At 39.8% G+C, this 11,267-nt stretch overlaps 1 protein-coding gene across 6 annotated transcripts in view; it reads right to left on the minus strand.

Moving 5' to 3' along the window:
- MFF (mitochondrial fission factor) overlaps positions 1 to 11,261 on the minus strand; it is a 28,648-nt gene extending 17,387 nt beyond the window's left edge. For 3 of the 6 annotated variants that reach the window (XM_025200417.1, XM_025200419.1, XM_025200418.1), the window contains exons 1-4: positions 11,127 to 11,261; positions 7,275 to 7,492; positions 5,966 to 6,138; positions 4,447 to 4,535 (exon numbers count right to left, since the gene is read on the minus strand). In XM_025200417.1, coding sequence (XP_025056202.1) covers positions 4,447 to 4,535; positions 5,966 to 6,138; positions 7,275 to 7,491 — 479 coding nt within the window. In that variant the 5' untranslated portion in view covers position 7,492; positions 11,127 to 11,261. Of the gene's footprint in view, positions 1 to 1,390; positions 1,466 to 4,446; positions 4,536 to 5,965; positions 6,139 to 7,274; positions 7,493 to 11,126 lie in introns of all 6 variants that reach the window. The other 3 variants (XR_003093306.1, XM_025200415.1, XM_025200416.1) reach the window with 2 other exon arrangements.
- Positions 11,262 to 11,267: the final 6 nt, after the last annotated feature.

Raw genomic sequence — 11,267 nt, forward strand, 5'->3', positions numbered from 1 at the left:
CCTCTAAAATGCATTGTATTCAGCATCAAGGAAAAACCTGTTTTTGTTCTGACCAAGGTTGGCAATTAAAATGTGCACACAGCTGAAATTAGAGGTAAAAAAGGAGTTGTACCTGAAAAAAAAGAGAAGGCCTACCGAATGAAGTGAAATCCTCTTCTGTGATTTGACCTAGGACTTAGAAACGTGCCTCTTAATTGATTTCAGTATAAAGTATGCCATCTAGAAAGGACTAACAGAGAGTATGGAGAACAGGACATTATGGAATGATATAATCTTCTGACAAACAGCTCTGCCATGACTGTCAAATATTTAATTAGAATCTCTCTCATTTGTCATTATATACTATTGCTACTAAGGTAGCTCAAAAGCTTCCCCTACTCTTAGCATTTTACTCTTTTGCTTGGGCCTTAATACCATATTGCTGCAGAATTTTTTCAGAAAGCATTTTCATGAAGCAAATTCTTTTCCAAGAGTTTTTAGCAAGATTGTCTTTAGCATTCTGTAGTTACCACGTAAAACAGTCAAATGCATGTGTGTGCCTATAGCAAAACTAGCAACAAGTAGTTCAGGCTTCTGGCTTAACAGGCTTTCAGGAAGGCACAGATTAGGTGTTTTCTTACTTATTATTTCAGCTATTTCTCTGCCTCACATTTTTAAACCACATTACTGGCAAACAGATTTAGGTAATCAAGGTCAAACACCTTTGACAGAGATTAATACAAGAGTTAAGTGCATGTCCTTTTTTCTTAAAAAGGTGTACACACCATCACCTCCTTCTCCAAGGGTTGTTAAAAGAAAGGCACTTTTTGAACTGTGAGGCTGGCCTCTAGGGAAATGCCAGCATCTTCTGGTAAAAATGAGAAGCAGAAAAAGCAGGATTACACACACTTTTTTGTCACCCATTCTTGCTGGATTGCTCATTTCAGAATGAAAATATGGAACACTTTGATCCATTATTAGTTGGTAATACTTAAGAGAAGGTTATTGCCCCAATTAGGCTGTAGCAGCCAAGGAAGAATGAAAAAAAAAAAAAAAAAAAAAAAAAGCTTCCTTATCCACAATGTTAAACATTATACTACTATTTTTTGTCTTACAAATAATGTTACAAATGGAGACACTCTCCTTTCTGTTTCCACTGTCACTGAAACAGCTCCCAGCATTGAAAGCCCAAGTACTATTTTTTCCTCTGTATCTTATAAGAGGAATGATGTGACAAAATTTGAGGAAGCCCCCCCAAAACTACAGATAGAAGCCACACATTCAGGATAGCAATAGCTATTTCAGATATTGTGCACTGAATTACAACTACTTGGGCAGAAGATTAATTATATAGCTCTGAGCAATATTAAACTCTTGATTTTCAGATACCATAATTAATAGTTAAGCTTACGTGTAGTCCTTAGTGGAGAGGGGTGACTGGAACCGTGGCATTTTATTTCTTGGGACAGTATCTGATCTGTGCCACCTTGAACAATAATTGCAATTCTCTTAAATAAGCATCCTTATAAATAGAGGGAAAGTAATTTAAGGAGCCATCATTACTGTTTCATAGTTAGTAACTGTAAAATGCATGCCTAATCATTACCATACCAGCTGGTCTTTAAGAGCATTCAAGAATTACTTTCACAGTTCAACCCAAATCCCACTAAAAATGTTAATGACAGCCACTACATGATAGGATGATGAGAAAGTAGATGACAACACATTCAGTAACAACTGTCTGCAGTACTTAGATATAAAACCAGGAGTGAAGCCAAGTCTTTTGCTTTGTTCTGGGCAGGCTCTTCCAAGAATGTCACTCTTTTCAATACCATCACTCTCACAGCACACATATTGAAACTCCAGGCTCTATCTGCAACAGTGTCTGGCCAGGGTGGATAGGGAAAAAGAAGTTAAAATTATACCCACCCACTAAGACATGTTGACGGAAACTCAGTCTGGCAACTATTCCAAAATGGCTGTGCTCTACCTCTGATGGACACACAAACCACATTTACAATAGGCCTCAGAGAAATACGTCTAGAATAGCCTTTAGCAAGACATCCAAATAGACAGCACAGAAAAAATCCTGGCTGTCAGTTAAGCCAGCATATAAAGGCAGACCAAGGGGGGCAAGAAAAAAAATCATTAAACACACCTTCCAGGAGGCCAAATATTTTCTTCAATACGTGTTTTATTTATTTAAACTACTTCATTGGTTTGATGTGACCTGAATTTAAGCTGGAAAACACAGACTTTTACAGTCTGTGGAGAGAAGTGGACTGGATCTATCCAAGGACAAAAATAAATGGTTACTGCAATTCATTTAGACCTCTGTCAAATCAGTCAGTATACCACAAAAGCTTCCTGGATGGAGCCAAGAGTAAGCATATAGCCAAGACAGTACACAGGCTTATTAGCCAAATCAGCTTTGTTTAAACCAAGCAAAAGTATTCAAACTGGTGGCATTTTCAGCAATGGAACAAGGAATACAAGACAACAACAACAAACTCTGTTTATGTTTTTGAATAATGGTGAACACTGATTTAAAATTGCAAATTAAAGGAGCTCCAAAACAAAAAATTCCATGTTTATTGTGGACTGATGATACAAATGAGGAATAACAGACTGCAAAAAGAGGCTTCCTGAACATAACTTGGAGGGGGAATACACTCAATATTTAACTATTTAATTGTTCTATTAATTTTAATTCAAAGGGGATAAACATATAGAATTACATCACTTCCAAACCCAGCGTTCTATAGAAAAAGGATGTCTACCACTCTCTGCTCTCTCAACATTAAGATATATTGATAAACTCCATATACACTATAACAAGAAAGGCAAAGAACAGGCAGACATCATAATTCTATCATATCAAATAATACTGATACGGGTTGTCATAGCTGTTATATCTGCATGCTTCTGTGATGATGCAAGCACAGCAAAACCACTCAAACTTTAGCACTGTTTCATTTCTGGTTTAAGTTGCAGTGATTGAGCTAATTTATAACACAACAGGAGCAGGGGGACAGTTACACTGTAACAGTTGATACATGTTCCTGAGCAGCACCTCCTCCTTTCCTCTGGAAAGTTTAAAAGGTATGTTTGTCTATAGCCAAAATTACTTATACACTTATAGGGTGCATGAAATTAATACTATATTTTCTCAAATATAGCACGCTTCTGTATATAGTACACACCTTAATTTTGAAGGGGAGCCTGAAGAAAAATAAATAAATCTACAACCGAAGTAAGTGAGAGGCAGCAGGTAGCGAACAGAACCTGCTCCCAGCCCCATGTGAAGCATCGGGCCCATGGGTCCAGGGCTGCATGCTGATCTGACCCGGCATGTAGCCCTGGAGAGAACATATGGTCCCAGACTTGGCATTCTGGGACTGTCCTGGCACACGATAATGAAGCCACTGCGCTGGGTCTGACTCAGCGTCCTGGGTCTGGCTGCGGCTCAGCCCCACATACTGGCCTGACCTGGTGTGCAGCTGGGAAGGAGAGCCTGCCATGCGTCTGGAAATTTGACAGGGGGAAGGAAGGGAAGGGAAGGAGCAGTGACAGCGTTCATTACTGTGGCTCCTACCACTCCCTTCTCCCTGCCAAATTTCTAGACACATCAGAATCCTTTTCTTTTGAATGTAATGCACCCCAATTTTCCCCAGCTGGTTTTGGAGGGAAAGATGCGGGTTATAGGTGAAAGAATACTGTAATGCACATCTTTGATGCACAAAGTAGAACTCAGTTTCTGGGAAGAATAACCTAAACTTGGGACAAAGCATTGCAAAGAGTTAGCAACTGATAATCTCTTTCAAAGTCACAGGCAGACAGCTAGAAATTACACTGAAAAGCAGCCGACCTAAAGCTGGAATTCACAGTTTACAATAAAACAAATTTACACAAAAAAGTGTGCAGGAAGGTTGCAACAGAAATATGTGACTGAACAAATAATTTAAGAATATTCAGAAGACATGTTGCAGTATTACAGGGCTCTTAGATGTGTGGGGAGCCTGTTCTGGTGCACTGGAAATCCAGCATGTCAAAGCAAGCTTGACTGATTGAGTCTGCTGGAGCATAGAAATTGACACGCTCTGGCAGCATTCTCTCTCACCTGCATCAGCATCCCCACACTGAAAAAGTGGCGGCAGGGCACTTTGAAATAAAACACATTCAATGAGCTTTAGTTTAAAAACACCCCACCCCCATTTTTTCAGGGCAGGGATGTGGATACATGTGACATGAGGGCACTTTTAATTAGTGCAGCTTGCTAATTAAAGCACCTGGCACTGGATCCAAAAGCACGTGTAAAAATGCCCACAATGTCCAAGCTTGCATTACTTACCAGTGTTTCAGTATTTGAAATGAATGAATCAGGCATTAAATGGGAAAAGCAGAGAAGGAGGAAGAAAAAATTCTATTAAGCTGCAAGAGGTTACTTCCTCTCAGCTCTCTACTCACATGGAATCATTTCTGACCAACTGGCCATTTTGACGAGCAGCGTTTTCACTCATGGAACGTTCTCTCTTCAGTCTTCCCACTGAACGAACCTGCCAAATAAAGGGTGGAAGAGGAAACAAGCAGAAAAGAAAATTGTTGAGAAGTGCCCTCAAAGAACTGTATTAAATGGCTATAGACCAGCCCCAGGCTTACACTACAAAGTTTTGTCAACATAGCCATACTGGTAAGGAACATGAAAAAGATCACAGAAGCTCTGCCGACAGAAGCCGCACCTGGCCCAGTGGTTTTGCTGATTGAGGTACAGCACCAACAGGACATGTTCTTTTCACATGCTTAGCAGACAGAGGTCTGTACCATAATGGCCAGCTTTGAACCTTGCCTGCCTCCCCCTACACCCTCCATTTGCAAATGGGAGTTTATAAACATTTTGCTGCTTGTAAAAATCTCTCAAGTCATCTCACCTATTCTGATGCCAGAGCTGAATCAACCTGTGAACTACATTTTACGGACTTTACTAACAATATTTTATTTAATGTAGGCTATGCTAACATAGTAGATGCCTGACACACTTTTGAATACTGCTCTATTCTGTGACTCAAAAGTAACACACAGTAATCAGTTCCAATGGTTCATTATATATTTTATTAAAAACAATTTTAAAAATGGTGAAATGCAGCTATTGGTGTCTATTTATCCTGGTATTAGGATTCAGCTTCTTTAACAGTGTTCTTTTATATACCTTTACTATGTCACCTTTTCTTTAAGGCAGTCGTAGTATATAAACCAATCCCTTTTTAAAATCACTTCTCAAAGTGGACAGATTTGACATATTCAGAGATTTTTACATCCTTTTATTTTATTAGTTTTTTAATCACCTATATGCATTTAACAATTATTTTCACTAAACTGTCTACAGGACATTTAGTTTCCCCAAATGTTACAATTAATTTAGAACCAAACAATGCATTTTAAAACACACTTTTTGTAGATTTCTTCATTAACATGGATAGCAAGATTTTTCACATGCAATTTAAAGAGGCCAAGTTAGGGCATAGCCATGTGGAAAACAGGGATTAAAATGAAAATATTGCAATGCAGGTGATTTGTCTTTCTAGCAAGCTGTAGTAGAGTGATAACTGTTTGGGAAATTAAATTAATTTCCCACAAAAACATAGAAAAATTGCAATAGTTTTAATTGAAATTTGCAGTTTCTTTTTTCCAATAACCTGAAAAGTCCCAGTGAAAGTGAACTTACTTGAACAATTTTCTCCTTAGACAAAAAAAACAACTTTTGGCAACTGTAATGACGCATTTTAGATTCTATATTTAATTTTAACTGACAGATGGTTAGAGGGTTGTTATTGCCAGCAGGCACACAGAGTGCTTTGTAAAATATTTTTATATCAACACTTATTTTGGTAGTATCAAACTAATCTGGACCAGAGAACCATGACCATACCATTTTACTTCTTTCATAGAAAACTTCACAGCTATAACAACATAAAATAAAAATACTAGCCTCTTCATTTTGAGGTGTCTGTGGTGGTGGTTTTTCTAGGTCCAGGAAATCTAGTGATCGCTCACTAAGTGAAATAACCCGAGGAGGAGTTTTCAATGCCAAAGGTTTGAATGGGGTGGACTGCAGAAGGTCAAGATCTGGTGGTCTGGAAAATGGAATGTCTTCACTATTACCTGCAAGAATAGAGTGTATTAATGTACAATAAACAACAAAGACATCCCAAGTGCTTTGCTGAACACACCAAATAATTTGAGGTTCCTACCTTCTGCATATTTTGCATGTTACTAGAAGCCACAATTAGAGATTTCTGATATTTACAGGTATTACTCACACTTATGCAGTATCTTCTAGATGCACAATTTGTGACCATAAAAAGTACTGAGCATGAACTCTTTCACTACGAGCAAGGGCACTCATCTTGCAGGTTCAGGTCCTAAGAACATTCTATGGATTGCCTAAAGATAATTATCTAAAGAGAATTTGGAGTTTGAAAGCCTGACTGTTTCAAACTAAAACAAATACATAGCAGTAGCAATTACCACTTCCGAAACATGTCAGAAGTGCAGCTCAAAAGTTGAGAGATCAACAGATAATGCTTCTGAATAAAAATGGATTAATTCTTACTTGTACCTAATACGCAAGTTAAAATATATCCCCACACATGCTACAGCTTGGAATCCAATATAATTCAATAAAAATTGAATTTTGCTGAAGTCATAGTTTCATAATGCTTAGGGTCGGAAGGGACCTAAACAAATTATCAGGTCCAACCCCCTGCCTCGGGCAGGAACGAGTGCGGGGTCATAACACCCCAGCCAAATATCTGTGCAGCCTCTTCTTGAAGACCCCCAAGGTAGGGGAGAGCACCACCTCCCTTGGGAGTCCATTCCAGAGCCGGGCAGCCCTAACTGTAAAGTGAAGGCAATTTACAGAATTCTAATTCAGACATACTGTAATGAAAAGCAACAGGAAACTGAACAACACAGCTGGGGCATGTAATTATTCCCCAATATAGGCACGCCCTGGTCAGAAAAACTTCAGTGCAATATACATCAGAAGGTTTAATTTGCTAACTGCCTTAATTACAAGTTGCCCTAATACTCCTAGTCCATGAAACATTTTTTACATTTTAAAAATTTAATCATCAGCTGCTACCTAGAAGTTTGGGTAGAATTTTCCAAGTTGTGGTTTCTGAATAACTTCACCCAAAATATGCCTATTTCTTGTATCCCAACAATAAGCCACATTGAATGTACAACAAAGCAGTTCAAGTTTTATCTGCCTTTCCTACACCAAAGTGCAAACGTACCTGCCACTACAATCCTCTCTGGGACCTGCATTGTAACACTTGCATTTGGAAGTCCTTCTTGGATGCTCTGTTCCAGACTAGCAGTTGGTGGAGCTACCTTTAGCTTTTCTGGGACCCTCATGCGTTGGCTGATGCCTTCAGTGTATTCCATTTCATACTGAAGTCGATTAATTTCTGCCATCTCAGCAGCTGGAGAAGAGAATGTGGGCCCACTCATTCTGACAAAGAAAACCAAAAGCTACATATCATTGATGGATGGCAAACTTTTTTCCTTGAAGAATCAGAATCAAGGGGATACATTTCTCCAGTAATTTAGCAAATGCCAGATCACCTTGAGAGTGCAAATGCACTATTTATTAAGACTAATTCCAATGCAGATAATAGGAATGATATTTTTCTGAGTGCAAAAGACCAGAGAAATACCCTTCACCACACACAAATCCCACACTAAGACTTGTACAGGAGTTACGTTTCCTAAATGGTAACACAGGATTGCACATAATCCTTTTTATCCAATGCTAACCCCACAGACTGTCCCAAAAATCTGTAGACGTGGCATGGGATCTGTATTCCAGTTCCAATGGCTATGGTTTCTCAGGCCATGTGCACAGGCTACATTTGGAAAGAAAGCAATGGGATTAGACAGCAGTCTCCAACCCTAGCCCTGGGCTGGGGAAGAGAGTCATTTACCCAGATTTCAGCAGGATTTCACTTAGGAAAAAAGGTTTCTGCCAAGCCAGTTTCAGAAATCTACCCTATCCTAAAACAATTTAACTTGAGTAACTTAAGACTTCAGGCCTGAAATAACCAAGTGGTCTGGTAAATTTATAGAATTTCTCACTACTGTGTATTTTGTAATCCAGACAGACTGAAAAAATATTCTGTGTGCTTCCAGGTGAAAAGCAAGATGAACAAAGGCACTATCAACACTTATCGATACTTATATGTCCTGGCAAAAGAGTATGAAGGGAGACGAAGCTTGTACCAGGAAGAGTTCTTCCACTAGTACAACTCATCAGTTCCCCGTATGAATAAAAAATCTACCCCAGAAAAATAATAATATAACTGCATCTACGTTAGCTTTTTCTGCAACATAATAATGCTACTTAAGGGAGACTTGTTTTGTTTTCTTTAAACACTTCTAACTGACAAATCACTACCACCAAAACTTTTAAGGGAAGACTGATCTTAGGTTTCTCCCACACTGCCACTCCAGAATTACCCTTGTATTGGAGGGGAGACCCCTTCTAAAAGTGTGAGGGAAATTCAGTCTTCGGGTCCCTAGTGTCTGACCTCTATAAAATTACAATTGTAATGGAGAATATTACAATATAAACAGTCCAGTTCCAAAAGGATCAAATGAGGTCACCTATTTACTAAACATTCTTAAATTTAATGAATGAAGAAAAAAAAAAAAAGGATTTTGAGCATTTCTATAAAGCTGTTAGATGCTGAAATCAAACCCAATGAGGTGGTCTCTCTCAAGCAGGCTTTTTTAAGAACTGTAAAATATTTGGGCCTCTTCAGTTAAGTCATGTTTGTTACTTCATGTAAATTTATTAGCCAAACGTTGGCCTCTACAATTAAATTAAGTTAATGAAATATTTATTAAGACCACATAGAAATTGTGTTTTCCACATCTCAATCTTACCCTAAAGTAGCAGCAGAGTAGTAAGTCACCAAAACTACAAGACAGTTTGACTGCACTGGAGATCAGATTAAGGAACGGGAAACACATTTTGGGCATGTTAACATGCAATCTACTCAAAAACGCATACTAGTATCCTCAGGCCTGTGTTCTGGCTTCCTGAGCTCATGACACCTCTGGTAGAGTAGCGGAAGCAATTATCCCAGCCTGAAAGCTTCAAGTTCTATGCAACTTAAAAAAACATTCTTCCCACACTCATGCCTAGAACTGTCCATCAAATAAGGCTGTATACATTAATCCATATAAGTTAAACAACTCCTGTGAAGGGAGCAGAGAGGACCCAAGTAATTGGAGCAAGAGGCCTGTGTGTACTTTGTGTGTTTAGTGTTGCTCCCACAGGTCTACTACTTCTAAGAGTTTGAATTTTATCTTCTCTTTTACATTATTCTTTTCATCTCGCACAAGACTCATGTTCCCTGCTAGGCCAGGGTAGCCTGCTGCATGGGCAAAGTACACAAAGCCTGATGTTTCCAGGGCTCAAAGGACATTTACGGTTCTAAATAGGCCGGCCCTTAGTGAAACACTTTAAGGTTCACTGGATTAAGAGTCACCACATTAAATGAAAAGATTTCATTTTAGCAAGAATTTATGTACCCAAAGTAGTCTCTGGCAACAGATTTATTAAATGGCCACCAGTGCTGTGTGGCCCATCTCAGTTCTAAGGCTTCACTAACCTCCCTAGAGGTGAATCATTCCTTGTTCTTTTGCTCATTCTGAAATATCTGCACAGCTATCGTTTTGCAATCAAATACCACTATATTGCAGCACTGTCTACTTTATAGAACAGGCTCCCTAATGTTTGGAATTGCTTATGTACACAAGACAGCATGACAACTGGTTTCCAGCTGTAAAAAAAAAACAGCAACACACACACACACACACACACACACGAAAAGCATTACAAGAATTGCCGTATAAAATATTTATAATCTAAACATCTATTTTATAATGTAGGTTTGGCTCTACTTGCCAAGCACTAACACATGCAATACTTCAGTAGGTTTCCTAGTCTCATATGGTTCTCAGAATCCAGAGATTAAACTGCTAGTGAATTCATCAACTTTGATTTTACAAGACGGCAAACACCATTTGGAGCAGCAGAAGGGAGAACAGTGGGATTTCAGCTACATAATCCTTAGGACACTTCAACTAAAGTTGATCTACATGGGAGAGGAAAGGAGGCACAGAATGACAATGGTGCTTGGTATCAGAAAACTACAGATCAGATTTTACAAACTGTGTCTGAGGGTCAGGCTCTAGTACCGCTAGTCTTAATGCCTTGCGGGGGTGGGGGGGAAAGGAGGTAAATGGAAGCCCACTTGAACAAGGCAGCATTCAGAATTGGGACTGATGTTAGGAGACAGAGGTGCCGATTTTATAACTGACTTGCTGTGAGACTGTCACTTCACCTATCTGTGCCAGCATTTCCCCTTTAATAAAAAGAGGGCTAATACTCTAACTTCATATTACTTTAAGAATAAAGAGCAAATTACCATTCTAGGATCTCAAACTGAAAGCAACAAATTAAAGTTAAATGGGTAGTTCTTTTACAGTAAATGAAAAGCAGACACACCATAACAAAGGAAAAATGCAAATGGAAATTGGCACTGCCACTGCTAGCCGTGCTGATTTGGAAAGAAAAAGGGCAAGGAAGTAGAAAGTGATGCGGTGCTGGCTTGCTGAAGCCAAGAACTATTGTGCATATTCCCTACCCACTCCCCCTTTTACAGAGAGGAGCTCTAATAGAGAAGAGCAGTTATGATTAAGGTATATGAGCACAAGGTCAGGTGAAGGATGAATTGTGCGGAGGTTTCCCGTGTGGCAACAACCAGAGTGGGTGCGTCTACACTGCAGTCAAAGGGCAATTGCAGCCTGAGGTAATTCCAAGCTTCAAACCTGGGTACTAAGAATAGCATGACAGCAGCCACACGGAGATGAGCATGGGCAGCACAGCCAGCAGGGTGATCCAAGGGAGCGAAGATCACTTGCACACAAGGGGTAAATGCTGAAATGCATTCACCGTGCTGCAACGTCACAGCTATCAATGCCCCTTCACCCCAAAGTGTCCATAAACGCAGTGGGAAAAGGAAAGCAGCAAGCGAGGCTCTGGGATCCCGTACCACGTGAGGAACCCAGGGTCCTACCTGAGGGGCTGTCACTGCCAAGAGCGCCTGCGAAGCTGCCCCGGCCCGCGGTGCCAGGAGGCCACCGGCCCTCTTTCCCCAGCTGAGGAGAGAGAAAGCGAGCAGGATGAGGAGAGGAGCCCAGGGCAGCGGCGGCCGAGG

Source organism: Alligator sinensis, unplaced genomic scaffold (genome assembly GCF_000455745.1).
Source record: "Alligator sinensis unplaced genomic scaffold, ASM45574v1 scaffold596_1, whole genome shotgun sequence".
Taxonomy (NCBI): domain Eukaryota; kingdom Metazoa; phylum Chordata; order Crocodylia; family Alligatoridae; genus Alligator; species Alligator sinensis.